Source organism: Sorex araneus, chromosome 1 (assembly GCF_027595985.1).
Source record: "Sorex araneus isolate mSorAra2 chromosome 1, mSorAra2.pri, whole genome shotgun sequence".
In the NCBI taxonomy this organism is placed as follows: domain Eukaryota; kingdom Metazoa; phylum Chordata; class Mammalia; order Eulipotyphla; family Soricidae; genus Sorex; species Sorex araneus.
Window position 1 is genome coordinate 139,165,332 of NC_073302.1, and position 20,948 is coordinate 139,186,279.

Below are 20,948 nucleotides of genomic sequence, written 5' to 3' on the forward strand. Positions count from 1 at the left end.
GAGAGGGATGGAGGAATCGAACCAGGTCTGCCTCGTGCAAGGCAAACGCCTTACCCACTGTGCTATCGCTCCAGTCCACATAAAATACAACGTCTCAACGTCTTGTATTTCTCACAGTTTCAGTTATAGACCGCTTGCATTACAATTGTTGAAGTGCCTGTTTTAAATAAATGCAAATTCCCCTGTAGCCAGAGAGAGTGCAGGGATAAAGCAGTTGCTTGCATCCTCAGTACCGCGTATTGTCTCCTGAGCACCGCCAGGGGTCACTCCTGAGCACATGTGCAAGAATAGATCCTTAGTACCGACGGGCGTGGCCCCCAAACATAAATAAATAGCTAATTCCCACACCCCTCACACTCAGTATATTAGAATTTCTAGGACTTGTGTCTTTAGAATAAAAATAAGAAAGATGGAATTGCAAACATACTTAAGTCACTTTTTCCATTGCTTTCGTCTAATGCAATAAAGTTCCAAACTGATTTAGCCAATTATTTCCAAGTCGTTGTGCCGGTTCTAGATTGAGTCCTTTTCCACTCTCTCCAGTGTCATCATCTGGCTCCCTGCTAAAGGCAGGGATTCTTGCTAAACTGAGGAGGAGAGTTGGGTGTCTCTAGATAGGTGCTGAGAACTCGGAGATTCACAGGCTCTAGTGAAACGAGGAAAAAGGACTCGCAGAAATCAAAGTACGGATTCAACATTATTTTTGAAGTAGTCGGGGAGATACAGTAGGGTTCTATTGCATGGAAGGTTCGAAACGGGAAAGGTAAACTTAATAGAGATCTTTGATCTCAGTCTGTGACGCTGCTTCTGGGCTCTGGCGATGAACGTGTGGGTTTTAATGAGACTTGTGCTGGGTGGGTAAATAACCCGGTGCCCTATCAGCTCTCAAGCTGGGGCCCGCGTCCGCCGTGCACACTAATGACTGCAGGTGCCCGGGAGTGGGGGCGGGGGTTTGGGGGGGGGGGTAGGAGGGCGCGGGGAGGGGCTGCCCAGCGCCAGCGTGCCTCTGGCACTTCCTGAGCTCTCAGCCCTTTCTCTGCAGCTGCCACTTGAAGACTCCACGTTTTCCCTCCGGAGGAAAGACCCATCTCTCTAAATCCGCTGCCTGCCCCTCATCCCCCATTTCCCCCTCTGCCATTCACTACCCACCACCTCTTCCATTGTGCTGTGCCTTGCCCAGTTCAACTCCGCTTCCAGCGTCAGCAGGAGGGGTTACTGGAGAATTTCGGAACCGACCTCGAGTTGCAATGGAGCTGTATGGAAAGGTAAGTAGGAGAAGGCAGCGCCTTTGCCTGTTCTTCGAGAAATCTCGCTTTGACGCACTTAAATAGCCATAGATGTGTGTGTGTATGTGTATGTGTGTGTGTGTGTGTGTGTGTGTGTGTGTGTGTGTGTGTTCGCGCGCCCGTGCGCTTTCTCCAAGCCACGGGTGCTTAGTTAAATCACTTTTTCTACGCGTGTTCTATGTATCGCCTTTCTGACCCCGCGCGTGTGGGTTCGTTGTGTGAGATTGTAAAACCACTTCACTGGAAATGCATAAACTTTCCCCCATTTAGGTTGGGGAAGCGAGGGGCGAAGAGTCCCACAACGCCGGCTTCATTTGTCCCGGGAATTAGCACCCGCTGGTGCGTTTCTTAAATAGGACGTGGCACGTCTAGCCCGGGAAGGGGGTGGGTAGAAGAGAAATATCCCAATGCGATGGACGACGGTCACTTTTGTCCTCTCCTCGTGAGGAAAGGGTCTAGCAGACAGAGAGCGGCAAGCACCAGCACGGATTCCAAAAGGAGGTAAAGGGAGGCTAGGCGGCCAAGTCCGCGACGGGAGGAGGCAGCCAGGTTTGCCCCGTGGCTTCCCGGGAGATGTAGTCGGAGGCTCGGGGGTTTGCAGGCGAGCGCTCCTGCAAGAAACTACAACTCCCAGCAGCCCGCGGGGCCCGGGGCGAAGAGGCGCGTGCGGAGTGAGGAGGGACAGCTCCGGTGCTGATGTTGGAGCGGGTTAGCGAGCCCCGAGTGTGCTGAGCGTGGAGCGCTCGGGCTGTGCATGCTTGGCCGGGCGCTCGGGTCAGCGTTGTCTTAGCCAGCGCAAAAGAACATTTTACGAACAATGAGACACGAAGCTCCCATGCAGGTGGGTCGGTACACTGAGAAGCTTCGGGAGGAATTGGGGAGAGATGCTTTTCTCCCCGGGTCCTGGCACAAACTACCCTACCCAAGGGGAAGCTTTATAGGCTGCTAGCCCGGGAGACATGACTCTGACTTAGTACCTGGGGAAGAGTTGGATTTCTCTTCACTGACAGTGACTGGGCAGGGGGTGTGTGTGCTTTGATGAGTGATAGGGATATTCATAATCTTCCCTGGCTTCGCAAGTAGGGTGAGAACGCCTAAAATGCAAACCGGAGCAAACAAAAAGTCAGAGGAGCATGCGATCTGGTGTTGGCATTGATCTTCCCTCTTGGCTTCCAAGGTTTGGGATCTCAATGCAAACATAGAGACTTACCCTAGTTGATCTCTCTCTCTCTCTCTCTCTCTCTCTCTCTCTCTCTCTCTCTCTCTCGCTCTCTCGCTCTCTCTCTCTCTCTCTCTCTCTCTCTCTCTCTCTCTCTCTCTCTCTCTCTCTCTCTCTCTCTCTCTCTCTCTCTCTCTCTCTCTCTCTCTCGCGGCTGAAACAGTAATTTCGTTTCGTTAAGAGCACATAGTAAAAAGGCCCTGTTACCGTCCCTAAAGTCCCCTTTCTTCGATTGGGTTCCTGATAATATCAGCGAATAAAGAAACACACTGGGGCTTGACTCACCTCAGAGGCACGCTAGCTCTTTATTGAATGCACGGGGCTTAGTCGGTCCATCAAGACCACCACCTCTGTCTGAGCTTTCCTGAGTGGTGTGCCTATTTGCTGTACTTCCTGGTTTCCCATTTCTTAGGTTTGCCTCCCTAGGTAAATGCAAACGACTCTAGTGCAAAGGTGACTCTACCCAAGCCTCTTGCTTAAGTTTTGTTTTTAAGTAAAAGGGAGTGAATCTTTCTCCTTTGTGTGTGGAATTGTGAGCACTCAACATCAATCTGTGTTCATTAACCTGGCAGCGTGATCCCATTGCGTAACGGAAAGGCACTTTATGAATGGGGTTGAGAGGAGAATGACACATACAACATTTGGAGCATATTGTCAGCCTCTCGAGAGAATCTATCTCTGCCACCAAATCCAACAATATAAATAGTTTCCTTTAATTCTTACTTAAACATTTTCCAACTGTTTTCTTGATGACACGTGGACTTTAAACATACGATTTTGTTTACTTTTAATTTATTTTATGGTCTGTGTACATTAAGATACACAGTGCCTGGGCTACAAAATGATAAAGCTGTAGAATTTAATTGTTTGTTGAAGTATTATATAATGAAATTCCTCAAATAACCTTATGAGTTATTGAAAATTTGATTTGTTTTAGTGAACAGTGGCCCCATTGTGTGTCTTCTAATACCTCTGTTTGTGACTTAGCTTTTCATTATAGGTCTGATGTGAAAAGAATCTGGACAGACAATAAAAGTACAGGCCATTGCAATCAAGATATATTGGCTTATGATAATTTCCCATTACTGCAGGCACTGCCAGGAACCAACAGACTAAATTGATCCTATTTTATAATAAGTAAGTCATAGACTTTAAAAGTAGATTTTTAGTATTTAAAATCAACCCATATAGGCAGTGAAATCTTCCTGTCAAAATAAATAGCTGAAAAATTAAGCTTTATACATCTTGATTTGTATTTTCTTAGTTGCTTAGAATGCTCAGAAGGGTTATTGTTTTGCAAAACTGTATAAAATTAGTACCTTAGGAAATGTTTAAAATTCTTATATCAACTATTAGTAGGCACTGTAGTTTATATTTTAGTCAGAACTTTAATGAAGAACTAATAAAAATTAGGTGATGCAAATAATTTGTATGTAATTCTTTTATTTTTGATAAATATTATTCATTTGATGAGAGCTTTGAAATTTAAATTTCCATATACTATGATGATTCACATGTACATTTTAAGAAATGAGACTATTTTCTCTGGTATACTTCAAAGACATTTATTAAATTTAACAAGTAAATTATTGTTATGGTGACCCTTTATTTCTATTAGGTTTTCAAAAATATCCTAAGAATAAAAAAATATATTATACTTTATATATTTGTAGGTGGTAATGTCTCAGCATCTATTTTTCTGAATCATAGTCACATTATAGGTGACTTTGAAATATGAAAGGTAACAAGATAAATAGTTTAACAAATTTTTTTTTATTTTAAGACTGAACCATAATGTTATTAAAAATATATTTCTTTCCCCCCAATATTTTATTCAGGTTTCTGGAAAATTAGTCATATGCCAAACCTAATTCTATAATTATGTTATCCTAAGAGATACCTATTATTCATAGGAAATATTTAGTTCATTTCTTCATATGAAGCAAAGCAAGTCTTTTAATTATTTATTTCATAATTATTTTATTTTATTAAATCAAAGCGTTCATCAAAAATTATGTAATGCCTTAGAAAAGCATTTGATATGCCTGTGTAATTAACTTTGTGTTTTGCTTAAGGTAGTTGACTATGATAAAGGCATATTTTATAAAGAATATTTCTGTCTGTTTGAGCAAAATATAATTGATTTTTATAGAAACTCTTGAAATAATACACAATAATAATATTTGATACTTATATCTCCACTGTGACTAAATAGCCAATAATAGAATTCAGTAAATGTCCCAAGTGATAAGTTATTAATTTAGTACAGGAGGTGGTCATTGTATATTTTCTAATTCAGTGTTTCCATAAATCTTGAAGAGCAAATAAAATGGGGAATAGCAGTACTCATAACTGGAGGACAAGACTGATAATCATTTGTCATTTGATTCAGGAGTCAGAAGGTACAAATTCTAGATGAAATAGTGCTTTGTCTGTGCCAAGCACTGTGTGTCATGTTCAGATCTCATTGTGTGTGTGTATGTGTGTGTGTATGTGTATGTGTGTTTGCATGTGTTTATGTGAGAGACAGAGACAGAGAGAGAGAAAGAGAAAAAAATTAGACAACTTCAGAGATTACCATATTCTAGCAACAGGCAAGATTATCTTTAACTTATTAAGATAAAATATAAAATAATGTTCCCAACATGGCAGAGTCAAAATTTTGTCAGATATCTGTCCACAAAGCCCATATTCTCTCCTTTATTATTCTATCTTGTCCAGGAAGATGCAAAAGGTTGACATATAGAATGAAGCACCAGTTATTGAATTAATTCATTTTCTTCAGAAGAAAGAGTAGTTGTTTATGATGTTCTGTTATTAAAAGAAACTTTGTGAACTTAACCAAATATTTCAGTAAGACTAATATGTTTGAAATGATTTGCTTTCAGTTTTCTTGAATTATCATTACTTACAGGTTTACTTACTCTTTTGTAAGATCAAAATGGAATCCATTTTTTCTGGTTCAATGCTAAGTTGTCTATTTTGTTATCCACTAGCTTTCTGGGTCACCTTTTATTTCTTTATTTCTTTTTTTAAAAATTAAATAACTGTGATTTACAAACTTACTGATGGTTGAATGTTGTTTAGTCTGTGTTTTGGATATATGGCTAGACCACTCATCCATACCATCAGTATAACTGAAGCCCTGATTCCTGTTCACGCATAACTTCCTGTTCTCTTCTTCCCCTATGGTTTCTTTCCTTCCCTGTCCTCCTCTCTAAACCCTGGGGTTAAGGGAAATCTAGGCATCCCCCTTTACTACAACACATTTCCTCATCCAGTATTTTATATACCACAGATAAGTGAGATTATCCTGTGTTTCTTTTCTTCTGGCTTACTTTACTCAATACAATTATCTTCCAGCTTGAAGATAAATTGTGGTAAATTACATGATTTCATTGTTCCTTGCAGCTGCGTAGTATTCCATTGTGTATATATACTACATCTTCATATCCATTCATCTCTTGTTGGACACCTAGGTTGATTCCATATGTTAACTGCTGTACAACAATGAAAAATGTTGTACATATGCTTTCTTGAGAGAGTATTTTTATGGCCTGCAGGTAGATGTGTGTGTCATCTTTTGAGAGAGTGTTCTGTTTAGGGAACTTCAAAGACAAACATCTATTTAATATATGGAACAAAGCTCCAAAAATTAGTTTATTGGCTTAAAAATGAGACTTGAAGAAAGAATATACATAGACAAAAGATGAAGTTAAGATGAAAATTATAGCAAAAATTACATACATCCATTCTGTGTACAAAAGCAACAGAGATTTAGTCTACACAATAGTGTTTAATTTGGCTGTGGAAATTTAATGAATTCCGGATTTTCATTTTTGTTGAGTTTCTGACTATATACATCCTTTGAGAGGATCCTTCTATCTTCTTAAGAAATGGAAATTTAATCTTCATTCTGTACAGAAACAAACCTACCAAGTTGACATTGTAGAAGCAATAGTTTTCTGTTTGATTTACAAAAATCCCCAAATATACACTGTCTGTCCCTAAAGGAAAGAGAAGAGTAGATAAAAGAGCTAAGCAATAATATAAATAAACTTCCATAGTTGGAAATTACTGGCCAGACAAAGCTTTAGATCTTGTGTTAGTTTTCCTACCTCTGGAGGGTCATTATGGTGGGAATATTTTTTATAGTACTTCTCTGGATTAGATGGACAGAAATTGGGAAATTATTTTGTGATCCTAATATATTATTAAAAGAGGGGAAGCACTGTTAATAAGCATAGGGTGTAAAGAGTAAAGAAGTAAAATTCCAAAATTTTAATGTTTTAAAGCTCCAATATATGGAGCTTTAAAAAAAGTAAAGATCTTCTTGTCTGGTTGAACTGGAGTTCTTGCAATTACAAAGCTAGAATTTCAAGAAAAGTTGGGTATTTTCCAGATATTTTTGTTGATTTTCATGTCTAATTGGGCTGGAGTGATAGCACAGCAGTAGGGCAATTGCCTTGCACGCAGTGACCAGGGTTCGATTCCTCCGCCCCTCTCGGAGAGCCCGGCAAGCTACCTAGAGTATCCCGTCCACAAGGTAGAGCCTGGAAAGCTACCCATGTCATATTTAATATGCCAAAAACAGTAACAACAAGTCTCACAATGGAGACATTACTGGTGCCCACTCAAGCAAATCGATGAGCAACGGGATGACAGCGATTCATGTCTAATTAAATTCTTCTTAAGAAATGGAAATTTAATCTGAAAATATATTCTCTAAGAAATAAATCTTTGGAAAAAGTTCAGACTCATTTTTAGGCCAACATGTTGCCTAACTTTATGAATATTTCATGTTCAGTGTGAATGTGGCATTTGTGATAGGTGATGGTGTATAAATACTGAGTAGGTCATGGTGGTGAATGACCTTGACTAAGTCCTCTTATTTGCAATTTCAATTTATTTTCATATGTTCTGGTTATTTATATGGTTGCATTTAAAGCCATGTTTTTGCTATTTTTTATTTAATCAATTTTTGACTATTTATTGTATTGTTTTCCTGCATTCTGATGCTTGCCTAGATATTTTTAAGTACTTGATTTTAGTTCCTCTATTAGCTTTTTTTTTTTGCTATTTTGTCTTTGGGTCACACCCAGCTATGCACAGGGGTTACTCCTGGCTCTGCACTCAGGAATTACCCCTGGTGGTGCTTGAGGCACCATATGGGATGCTGGGAATTGAACCTGGGTTGACTGCGTGCAAGGCAAACACTCTACTCGCTGTGCTATCGCTCCAGTCCCTCTCTATTAGCTCTTTAGCTATACACCTTTGACTGCTTTTGTGCTTATCCTAACGATTATAATAGCTTTTCTTTTCTTTTTTATTTTTGGAAGAGGAGGTCATACTTGTCAGCACTCAGGGTTTACTTCGGCTCTGTGCTCACTTCTGGTGAGGTTCAGGGGACTATAGTGGTGCCAAGGATTGAACCTGGTTTGCCTGTTTGCAAGGCAAGCACCATACTCACTGTACTATCTCTCCAGCTTATAATATGCATTTTAATTTGTTTTATTGTTTGATCATTGTGAGATTGTAAGCCAAACATGAAAGCTTGTAACTATCTCACGGTGATTCAATAAAATTTAAAATTTAAAAAAAATGTAAATATGCATTATTTTGTATAGTAATATGATTTGATTTACCTCATCCTTTATGTAATTGTTCTCATCTATATATATACATGTATATATATGTAGATGTTCATATATATACATGGACATCTGTATTTGTTATAAACCTCAATCCAGTTTCATAATTTTGGATAATTTAAAATAATAGTGTGTATTTTATTTAGAGAAGAAAAAAATTTACTTCTCTTTTGATTTGTTCACAGCCTGTATGGTGATGTTCCTGCAGTTCTGAATTTCTCTCTGGTGTCATTTTTCATCATTATGGACATGTCCTTTAGAATTTCCAGTAGTATAGTATAGATGCATTGGTAACTAGCTCACAGTTTTTGTTTATCTGACAATGTGTTTTATTTCATTTTCATTTTTTTCCCTACGCTTCCTCCTTCTCTTTTCTTTGTTGTTATTATTGTCATGATGATCATGCTGAGAGTTATAGACACATTTTAGTACCTCTACTAAATTTTTGTTTTTTTCGTGGGGGGGAGGCGCTGGCAGGGAGGCTTCCCAAACAGTGCTCAGGAGATTCAAGATGTCCACTTGAATTCATAGCAAATCAGGCTAGTAGTTTGACCCAAAAGCCTGAGAATGCTAAGCTGCTTGCACCTGGTGGTGTTCGAGATACCTGGACCATCCCAATGTGGCTTGTGTAACTCCAGGGCCACATATCTTGAGTTTGGGGTTCTGTAGTGCTGTATCTGTGATGTTCAGGGGAATAATGAAGTGCTGGAGGTCAAACAGGTTGGGCTTATTCTAGGCATTTGCTCTAAGCTATGTACTATCTCTTTGTCCCCTGAGTGATAGTTTTGCTGCATATAAAATTTCTTGATCTATTTTCCTTTCAGTAATTTGAGTTGTTTCACTATCTGCTGACCTTCATTATGATGTGAAGTCAGCTATTCTTCTAATTATCATAACTCGGGATGTAACATATCACTTTGTATCTATTTTTAAGATTTTCTATTCAATTTTAATTGTGCACAATTATGCTGTAATGTGCTTCAAAGTAATTATCTTTATATTTAATCAGTTTAGAGTTTCAATGAGCTTCTAAGATATGCAAGTCTGTTTTTCACCAAAATTGGAAAAATATTGAATCTTTATTTTTAGATGTTTTTTTTCCATTCCATTATTCCTTGTTGTTTACCATCTGAGACTCCAATTACATTTATGTTAGATTCAAATACCCTTACACAAATCAGTGAGGCCCTGCTCACTTTCCTTCCTTCTCTTTGTCAAATTATGCATTAACTGTTGATTTATTTTCTGGTTTATTAAATATTTCCGTTTGTGTCTGCATTATTTTGTTAAGCCTGCTGATGGATTGTTTTCTTCATTTTAGTTATTGTGCTTTTTTTTAATGCTCAGTGTTTGCTTCTTTTACGTTAGAAGCACATGAGGTTACCAAGTGAAGATAGATATACTCTCTGGGGATGAGATAATAGAGTATTGGTGGAACTTAATTGGACTCATTTACAGTATTATGTAGAGCCAAGAAATCACAGTGAACCTCTTATAGAAAAGGTGGTAAATAAACAAAAGGATATTAGTACTCTAATTATTTGTATATTTCTTGGGGAAATATTTGTTTACATTTTAATTTCTACCATCTCATGTTTCTGTTGATCATTGTTTCTGGATTCCCTTATTTTTCTTTGAATTTTAAAAATAAATTTGTGGAATTGGTGATGTTTAAAAATATATAATAATGTACATAACTAGTGAAAATAGTTAGCAAGTATTTTCTTTAGCCAACAAATATATTAATTAACAGCTTCATCCCTTTAGAAACAGCAGGCCTTTTCCAATAAACACCATCATTTTTCCAATGTCATGTTTCACTTGGATCATGAACTATTTTCTTATCTACTAAACAATGACAGCGTGTTCTAAATTCCAGTTATTTAGTGACTATTATGAAAGAGAGAATTTGATTAGATTTGGTCAAATATTAGGAATTTAGGTTTAGCAAGCCTGACTTTTCTTTACCCACTTGCCTCCTGAGAAAAAAAAGTGGAACCCTGCTAACTTAGCTCCCTCAGCTTTTATGGCACTGAAATCTAGATCAAAAGATAAGCTTGAGTTGTTAGACAATGAGCCTCTTTCCCTGTGTCTGTCTGCTTGTAGTTTAACTTTAGCTCATTAAAGATAAATAGGTATTAATTTTTTATCATCTAGTGGCTCATATGCATGCCTAGGTTCATCAGTTGGAGAAACTTATAAGGCAACATTGATGAATAATTTGTTCTCATGGTTGTATGTGACATAGCCTTAAAGAGTTTGAAATAAAGAATGCATTAATTACCAATTGAAAACAGCTGACTCTTATGTGCCACTTATCCTGATGTCAACAACAAAAGAAGGATCTTAATTATGAATGTTTGATTCACAAAACACCTGTCTGAGTGGAGATTGTTGAAAAGGAGTGAAAGAAACCCAGCACACTTATGGATGTGAATGCTCTTTTATAATTATGTATGGGCAGGTTTGTTCTTTATAGTAAATAATAGTGCAAGCAGCATTTGAATGAAAAGTGATGAGTGTGTATTTGTGCACGCATGCACACATGTGTGTACGTGGTGCTGGGGATTGGCTGCGGGTCTCACCCCTGTAAGGCATGTGCTCTATACTTGAGCATCATCCTTGTCCCAGGGATGACTGTAACTGAGTGACTTTATAAGTCATTCTTTGTGGTAGAAGTGCAGAATCTGGAAATGTATATTTAGATGGTTCACCTTCTCAGTTCTTCAAGAATTGTGTAAATATTTCCTTTGTTAAGTATGTGTTTGCTTCTTGCACCTAACCACCAGAATGACTGGAATAAGAGAAGAAATAAGTTAAGGTTTCAAAGAATCATTATAACCTCTCTGGATGTATTTTTCAACCACTGTAGCACTGTAGTAGCACTGTAGTCCCATTGTTCATCTATTTGCTCAAGCAGGCACCAGTAATATCTCCATTGTGAGACTTGTTTCTGTTTTTTGCATATTGAATGCACCAAGGGTAGCTTGCCAGGCTCTGCCGCGCAGGTGGGATACTCTTGGTAGCTTGCTGTGCTCTCCGAGAGGGACAGAGGAATCGAACCCAGGTTGGCTGTGTGCAAGGCAAACGCTCTACATGCTGTGCTATTGCTCCAGTCCATTTTTCAAGATTTTGTATATTTATTTGATTTTTGTCTTGGCAGGGGGGCACAACTAGCAATGCTAGAGGTAACTCCTAGCTCTGCACTCAGAAATTACTCCCGGGGGTACTCAAGGGAATATAGGATACTTGGGATCAAACCCAGGTCAGCCACATGCAAAGAAAGTGCCCTACATGCTATACTATCACTACAGCCCTAAAAGCTTGAATATTTAGAAAAAAATAATATTAAAAGTATTTAAGTGCTAGGGGATATTACAGTGGCTCAGATGAATGACTAGCTTGAACCCCACAACCCACCATCATGAGTATCTCTGTGCAGGCCTGGAGTACTCAGGCCTTCCTCCACCTGAGTAACCAGAATACCCCTGGCATTGCAAGGCCAAGCAGCGTTCTATGCTCAGGCCCTTGCATTGAATCATGGGCCGGGCCACATGGTCAGAATCACTGGTGGGGTTCCCTGACTGGCCCTCCTGAGTGTTACTTGAGAGGCTTCTTATATTTTGCAGTGTATATTATTGTATATATTATAATTGCTATATACTGTATATAAGTCACTGTCACTGTCATCCCGTTGCTCATCAATTTGCGCGAGAGAGCATCAGTAACATCTCCATTGTGAGACTTGTTGTTACTATTTTGGGCATATCAAATACACCACAGGTAGCTTGCCAGGCTCTGCTGTGCAGGCAATATACTCTCAGTATCTTGCTGGGCTCTCCGAGAGGGGCGGAGGAATCAAACCTGGGCTGGCCTTGTGCAAGGCAAATGCCCTACCTTCTGTGCTATCGCTCCAGCCCTGTATATAAGTAATGTTTTAAAAATGTTTAATAAATGCCTTGGGAAACACATTAGTATTGAAATTTAGTTTTTCCCTACAGTGGAAATTGTAAGATCATTTTGGTGTTTTGCTTTGCTTTGCTTTGGTTTTGGGACCACACCCAGCAGTGTTCAGGGATCACTCCCAGAGGGCTCAGGGGACCATATGGAGAGCCGGGGATCAAGTCCAGGTAGGTTGCATGCAAGGCAAGCTCCCTACCTACTGTAGTATTGCTCTGCCTCCATATTTTAGGTCTTTAAAGATGTGGGGTTTTTTTTCTTATACTTTAAATTGGTGGGTTTAGTTTTTATCCTTTTACTCTTTTTCCCCCCTCTCAGGAAGAGATAATCTTTGAACAAATATTCTTTGTTATGTGATTTCAGTTTGGGCACCAGTTTCCTATAGCTGCCAGGAGGGAGTTTCTAATAGTGTGAAGGGAAGTCAAGTACAACTGTGTGTTATTTTAATAAATGACTTTTGGGGAAAGTCAAGGCCACCTTCTGCAGAGCTAGCGAGATTGCTCCTTACTCTGTTGAGTCTCTTTAGAGTCCAACAGGGAGCTCACACACGCGTTAACACCACCCTCAGGTTCTCTTCTCAGAGCAAAGATAATTAACACATTTCTCAGAAGTCAGACTGTCTGGGGAGGCCAGGCATTCTAGCACACAGGCTCATCTCTGCAGTCAATATTATGCTGAGATCTGTTGTCACTCTTGCAAGAAGAGGGTGTCTTCTACATCCGGCATCTCATCTGAAATGTCACTTTTCCTGGTCTCTTCAGAGAAGCTTCACCAAGGCACACCCGCCCTAACTTCCATATGGATGTTGGGTTTGGTTTGATTTGGATTTGGGGCCGTGCTCAGCAGTGCTCAAGACTTACTCCTGGTGATGTGCTCAAGTATTGCTCCTGGCAGAGCTTGTAAGACAATCACCCCACCTGCTGTACTGTCTCTCCGGCCCTTCTTTACATTTTTTACCATTTCTATTTATAAAGTGGCATCTATTTATAAAGAAAATGTAAATATTACAAATATTTGATTTTATTAAAACTGGAAGTGACTAGAACTGGAAATTAGAAGTGACTTGGGGAGGGGTGAGCAATTGCTACCACAGCTCAAGGCCGTTCCCCAGACGCTCGGGCCGAGCCTAACGTAGGAGTGAACAGTATTCCTGGACACATCACAAGACACTCCCTACCCATTCTCCATAAGTACCACACCACACCTAATGGGGTTCAAATAGTAGGCAACAAATCATAGAGGGAAATATATGCTCCAGACTGGAGCAATAACACAGTGGCTAGGGTGTTTGCCTTGCATGTGGCCGACCCGGGTTTGATTCCTCTGTCCCTCTCCGAAAGCCCGGCAAGGTACCAAGAGCATCCTGCCCACAGGGTCGAGCTTGGCAAGCTGCCTGTGACATATTTGATATGCCAAAAACAGTAACAACAAGTCTCATAATGGAGACTTTACTGGTGTCCGCTCGAGCAAATTGATGAACAACGGGATGACAGTGATGACAGTGATACAGTGATATATATATATATATATATATGCATATATACATAGTGTCATATATATATTCTGTATATATATACATATATATATGGAAAGCTCACACCAATCAATCTTTAACAACATGTTAGTGATATTCTAAAGAATGTCTTAATCACCCCTGACAAAATAGAACAATCTTCCCACTGTCTCCTCTATGAGTACTTTTTGTTGCATTTTCAGGGGTTTTCCATAACAGAAAATGCAAAATATATTATTTCAGTTGTGCTTTGGAAAAGGGATTGGGACTTGGGATGAAAACATCCCCAATTTGGTGATGGGAAGGTGTAATGGTGGTGGGATTGGTGTTTGAATATTAGCTGTAACAAAATATTGTGAACTACCTTATAAAAGAAAAAAAAAGAGTAGTATCACCAAAGTAAACCTGTTATGTGTTTTAATTTTCTGTTTGTAATTTGCCAGTGTAGATCTTCCATTTATACCTGAATAAGTCTTTTTTTTGAGAGGAAAGATATTTTATTTTATTTTATTTTTAAAATTTTTTTATTGTCACCATGTGGAAAGTTACAAAGTTTTCAGGTTTAAGTCTCAGTTATACAATGCTCAAACACCCATCCCTTCACCAGTGCACATATTCCACCACCAAGAATCACAGCATAGCTCCACCCTGCACCCCCACACCCCTAGCCCCTCCACACCCCTAGTCCCCCCTTAGCCCCCCACCTGTGTAACTAATAAATTTCACTTTACTTTCACTCTGATTGCATTCAATATTTCAACAAAACTCACTATTATTGTTTGGAGAGTCTCTCCCCTAAAGTCGGACCTGCTGAAAAGGAAGCATTAGATAATTTGTTTTCCATTGCTGAGAATGAAGAGGTATGAGGTTGAGTGACCACACTTAGCGGGCTCACGGTTTTGGGTTTCTGTATTTTAGTATTTTAGCAACTAAGTCCATATACCTGAATAAGTCTTAGACAGTTATATGATTCTAAGAATTTGTCTATTCTAAATTTTTCACATTTTGTCTACAGATGTTCATAATAGTTTCATGACGCTTTGAATTTTCTTTGCTATCTGTTGTAACCTCTCCTCTTTTATTTCTGATTCTATAGAGGTTTCTTCTTTTTTTTCCCCCTTAGTGAGCCTTGATAAAGTTTTGCTAATTTTATTTATATTTTTGAAGGGCTTGCTTTTGAGTTTAATGACCTTTTGATTTTTAACTAATTTTTTACTCTTTAATTTGTATTATTTCCCTTTTCTGCTATTTTTTTTTTTTGCTTTTTGGGTCACACCTGGCGATGCACAGGGGTTACTCCTGGCTCTGCACTCAGGAATTACCCCTGGCCGTGCTCAGGGGACCATATGGGATGCTGGGATTTGAACCCGGGTCGGCCGCGTGCAAGGCAAACGCCCTACCCGCTGTGCTATCTCTCCAGCCCCGCTTTTCTGCTATTTTTTTTGCATTATATTTTCTTCTTAGTTAACTTTAGATCTAAAGTTAGACTATTTATTTGAGATTTTTTTCTTAGCACATGATGTAGGCTTGTATTGCTCTTCATTTCTCTTTTAGCATTATTTTTGTTGCAATCAGTAGGTCCTGATTGCTTTTTCCTTTATTTTTACTTGCTTTTACGTATTTAAAGATTTCTCCTTTGATTAAACCAGAAACTTTACAAGCCTATTGCTTGGTCTTTGTATGTTTGAAGTTTCCCCATTTCTTGATTGTGAATTTCAAGTTTTGAAATTCACATGTCTATATAAAATCAGAAGACATAGATGGACACTGTAGCACTGTTGTCCTGTTGTTCGTTGATTTGCTTGAATGGGCACCAATAACGTCTCCATTGCAAGACTTGTTATTACTGTTTTTGGTATATTGAATACACCACGTGTAGCTTGCCATGCTCCGGCGTGTGAGTGGGATACTCTTGGTAGCTTGTCGGGCTCTCTGAGAGGGACGGAGGAATCGAACCTGGATCAGCTGCATGCAAGGCAAATGCCCTACCTGTTCCAGTCGAATCAGAAGACATATTTGATATTATTTCAATTTTCATGTATCAGTTGGCCCTTGTTTTGTGCCCCAATATGTGGTATATCTTTGGGAATTTTCACATTTACCTGGGAGGTACTTAACCTTTTTTTTTTTTGCAGGGAAGTTGGGGGGCAGCAGAGGGTGTGGCATGTACCCTGTAAATGTCTTTTAAGTAAGTTAGTCTAATCCTTCATTTAAGCGGTTGTTTCTTCATTGATTTTCTCTCTGTTGGTGAGGATGGAAAGTTGAAATCTGCTTCTATTGTGTTGGTGTCAATGTCATTCTTTAGACTGCTTAATGATTGTTTTATATTTTGATGCTCTGTCATTTGGTGCATTAATCAGTGTTAATTCTGATGAATTTAACCCTTGTCTTTATAAAATAACTGTCTCTTGTTACTCATTTTTATCTGATTTAAGTTTGGATATAATTGCCTTTTAAAGAAGGGGATTACTATTGTACAAAGGACTGTTTTCTAGCCTTTTATTTTGAGTTTGTGTTTATCTTTGGGTCTCAGATGTGTTTTCTTCCTATATACTTTATAAGGCTTGAGTTTGTCTTATTGATTCATTTTTCTTGTGTGTTATGATTATTCAGTTGAGGCCATTGACATGAAATTTTTTGTACCATTTTGGGAATAGCTAATCATTTTGATGAGAAAACAGAATAAAATGATCATATCAGAATAATATTATAAATCAAAACAAATGAAAGGAAAAGTTAATAGTGTGCATATTAAGGCTGCTACTTATATTTAAAAGAAAATCTAGTGCCCAAATATAGGATTGAAATAGGAAAGAATTATTTTAAAAGTCTTTATTTTAGGGGTTAGAAAGACAGTACAAGGGGCAAGTTGCTTGTCTTACATGTGGCTGACCCAGGTTCGACCCACAATCCTCTAACTGGTCCGCTGAGTACTGTGAGGACTGACTTCTGAGTTCAGAAGAAATCCCTGAGCACCACTGGGTGTGGCCTCCAAACAACAACAGCAATAATAATATATGAAAGTCTTTATTTTATTCTCTACTATCTAGAAAAATATTTGCAATATCATGGCCAACTGTACTAGCCTAAATTTTGACATCAGGAAAAATGTCTATTTTAACAGGATGGGTGAGATATTTTTGTGTATGTCCTGGGAACTACAGCAGTTGGGATCATCCAGTCAAGATAAAAAGCTTATAGAGCCGTGAATGGGCCTTCAGATGCCTGAAATTCTCCCATATGGAATAGGAATTAGCTACCTCTTGATTCATAAGGCAGAATTTGGATCATAGGTGCAGAATATAGTGATGTATATTTTAATTAGCATCCAAGAAATAAATATGTAGTAGTCTTAGTTCAATAATGAAATAGCTCCATAGAATTTCTGTCACTTTGGTTAGAATAATATCCTGAGATGCCCAGTTGCTGGTAAAAGGAACTCTAGGGATAAATAGAAAGTTAAACTTTCCAAAATATTCTTTCCTACACTATGACTGTTAAAAATTCATTCAAAAATAATGTAATTCAAAGAGTTATATATATTTAATTAAATACATATATACAAAATGAAAGCCGATTTTTTTCCCTGAAAGGTTATTTCATGTCTACTAATGTTTTTAAGTTTCAGCAATATTTTCTCCTGAAAATATTCATCTGTCTTTGTAATTAAAAATATTACTAAATTTACATAGCAGCTCTTTATATTTCTGTAGCATTTATATGTTGTCAGTTTGCTTAATTTCTGTCCTCTGTAATATTACAACAGTCTCTCCATGTTCTGAAATATTTCATTATAACCATATTTTGCAACCACCTTCTGATTTATTTCATTATTCTGAGTTTAATAAGGAAGATATTCATTTTAGGTATGCTTCTTTTGTCTCTCTGTGAATCTTATTGGGGATATAATGCAGAAAACAGTGCAAAAAAAGCTTTAAGAATAACAAGGTGGAAGGCTCTTTTTTAAAAAAAAATTATTGAATTACTGAGATAGTTACACGCTTTCATGTTTGGGTTACAATCACAATTATCGAACACCTATCCCTCCACCAGTGCACATTCCCCACCACCAATATCCGAGGTATACCTCTCTTTGCCACCCTCTCCCTGCCTACATGGCAGACAATATTCCCCATACTCTCTCTCTATTTTGGGGTATTATGGCTTGCAGCACAGATACTGAGATGTCATCATCTTTGGTCCATTATCTACTTTTGGCACGTATCTCCAATCCCGACTGATTCCTCCAGCCATCATTTTCATAGTGATCCCTTCTCTATTCCATCTGCCTTCTCCCTTCCGCTCATGAGCAGTTGGTGGAAGGCTCTTTTAATTAATATTTTAGATCAGTGTTTCTCAACCAGGTCCACATAGCTATTTCAGAGGGTTCATAGGTAAAAATTACATGAATGAGGAACCACAGTATGAACTCCAACTACTAAGACAGGTGGAGTGGGGTCACAGGGAGGACACAAACAAGGTTGGAAGAGGCCACAGCCAGCAAAAGTTTAAGAAACGCTGCTCAAAGGGATCTGTGGGGTCACATCTCCCAGGTTTGTCTTACCTCATGTTTTTCTTTCTTTGCAGGGGGGGAACATTTTGAGGTGCTTGGAGATACTCCCAGCTGTGCTCAGGGAACAGTGTGGTACTGGGGCTGGCCACATGCAAGGCAACATTTTAACCTCTGTACTGTTTCTCTGGCCTGTGTTCCCTCATCTTAGACCTCTTTGCTTCTACCAATGCCTTCGCTCCCGGAACATATTAACACTAACAATTGAGTATCTTCAGTTAATCATATTAGAGATTGCTCCAGTGAGGTTTTCTCCATCCAAATCTCTACAGTCTATTTATAGGCAATGTCTTTATTTCTTTAGGTTGTGGTATCGCTAATTTTGGAATAATACAAGGGATAGACATGCTGTTTTTATCACATTTTATTTTGAAACAATTTAGATATCCACAGGACTCAGTTAGAATATCAACTTAGTTGGTAAGCTATTAGGCAAGTGAACACACTTAAGAAACAATAGCTATTTCATAACTAGCTAAACTGAACATTCTAAATCTAGAATCTAGGATCTGGGAGAGTTCATAAAAAATGGTGAAAAGGATCCAGGAATGTGGCTAATGTCCTCCACCAATTCAAGCATTGTATATGAAAGGTTCTGGTACAGCATGAATCCAAGCCCATCATGAGCCCCTGAGCACCACTGGAAGTGGCCTCGGTGGTACCCACATACATTGCTGGGCTGAGCATCACGGGGTTTGAACACAGGTACAGGAGTGGTGCCACACAATGGTCAAAACAGTAAAAAAGACCAACCTTGTTGAAGCTAGCTCATTAAGAGTTAATGATTAATGGTAGAAGATTATGTAAAAATGAACATGCCAAACATCAGAGTAAAACTCATTGTTCAAACTAGTAGTCAAGAACTTAAATTCTGTTCTTGTCGTTGGCTGGATGCTTGTGTTAGGAAAGCTTTTCCTTAGCATATAGTCTCCTGGACCAGTAAGGAAAGTGATATGGGCTTAACTCAGTGGTCCCATTTTGTGTCCAGGCAAGAACTTATTAACAAAGTTGGCACAGGTACTAACGACATCACAGTGGATATATGGGCTTATAAGGAGAGTGCTCAGGATGGAATATTTTTTTAACCCATTACTCATTACTGGGGCTGGAGTGATAGCACAGCGGCAGGGTGTTTGCCTTTCACGCAGCCTACCCGTGTTCGATTCCTCCGCCCCTCTAGGAGAGCCCGGCAAGCTACCGAGAGTATTGCCTGCATGGCAGAGCCTGGCAAGCTACCCGTGGTGTATTCGATATGCCAAAAACAGTAACAATAAGTCTCGCAATGAGAGACTTTACTGGTGCCTGCTTGAACAAATCGATGAGCAATGGGATGACAGTGACAGTGACGGTGACCCATTGCTAGATATGATCTAAAAATATAGAAAGGAAGGGAAAAGGGATAAGAGGTAAAGGGAGGGGAATGAAGGAGAGGACAGGGAATATATGATAGGGGAGGAAGAGAAGGGTACAGGGAAAGAGGAGTGGTGAGGGGAGGGAATAAGAAATCTTATGAATATAATAGGAAAGTGTGACATGTAATCAGAATATTTATTGCCCCAAATTTTGTAATACGGTTGTTTTATACATGCAATTGCATTTCCTTATCATAACAAGTATTTTAGATGGGGAATATATTATCTCTTATCCTCCTTTTCTACCTTCCCATCAGTTTTCTGAAAATACATATACTCACATACACACACACACCTTACACCTTGCTTCAGGAACCGAAGTAGTCTTACATGAGGCTGAGCACTCTGATATTTCTTTTTTTTTTTAATTTTTGGGTCACATCTGGCAATGCACAGGGGTTACTCCTGGCTCTGAACTCAGGAATTACTCCTGAGGGTGCTCAGGTGACCATATGGGATGCTGGGAATTGAACCCAGGTCAGCTGCGTGCAAGGCAAACGCCCTACCCACTGTGCTGTCCCTCCAGCCCTTCTGATATTTCTAACATTCTACCATCAACTGGGACTTTGCCACTTATCTATATAATAATTAGGTATATTTTATAGAAAATGAAAAAGACTATTTAGTTTCACGTTGTCATTCAGAACTTCCCATAACTACATCAGTGATCACTACCTGTGTTGTGTAGTTCGAAGTCAGTGGCCACATAGGGCTATTGTGAACTTGAATGTAGCTAGTGTGACTGAGGGACTGACTTTTAAATTTTATTTAACTTCTAATTAATTTTCATATAAAAAAAGATATGCGATTAGTTACAGCTGTATTGGACAACATAGCTATGGCTGATAAATTCAAAGCATCAGAAATAATATAAGGCAATTATACTATTCACATATATTTTTATAAGCACCTCTAGGAGTAATCCTTGAGCACTACTGAGTGTGGCCCCTAAAATAAGAAGCCTTCTAAGGCACATATAATTAGTATAGAGATTATTCTCTATGAAATATTTATGAAGAATACATATATGCTTTATAGAAATATTATCTTTTAGCTTAACAAGTGGTTTAACTTAAGAAACTGAGGAATACCCACTTAAAATTACAAATCCAGGAATAGGGAGATAGCCCAGGCAGTAGAGTACAACCCTAGCATGTTTGATGTCCTGAGTTTGATCCCAGCACTATATGTCCATCCAGACACTATTGGATGCACCCACCTTGGCCCCTGAGCATTTCTGGCATGTTCCTGATACCCCCTCCAAAATGAATACACACCAGCATGGTCTTGGCACTGGGGGTATCACGATGATCATCACTGATCATCAGAACCTCACT

General features: G+C 38.8%; 1 protein-coding gene across 2 annotated transcripts in view; it reads left to right on the forward strand.

Annotated features, from left to right (window-relative positions):
* The first annotated feature begins 1,003 nt into the window (after positions 1–1,003).
* The window catches only part of RAB3C (RAB3C, member RAS oncogene family), a 260,347-nt gene continuing 240,402 nt past the window's right edge, over positions 1,004–20,948 (forward strand). The window contains exon 1 of one of the 2 annotated variants that reach the window (XM_055124689.1): positions 1,004–1,265. In XM_055124689.1, the coding sequence (XP_054980664.1) occupies positions 1,248–1,265 (18 nt within the window). In that variant the 5' untranslated portion in view covers positions 1,004–1,247. Of the gene's footprint in view, positions 1,266–1,970; positions 2,128–20,948 lie in introns of those variants that run through there. The other variant, XM_004608451.2, reaches the window with a different exon arrangement.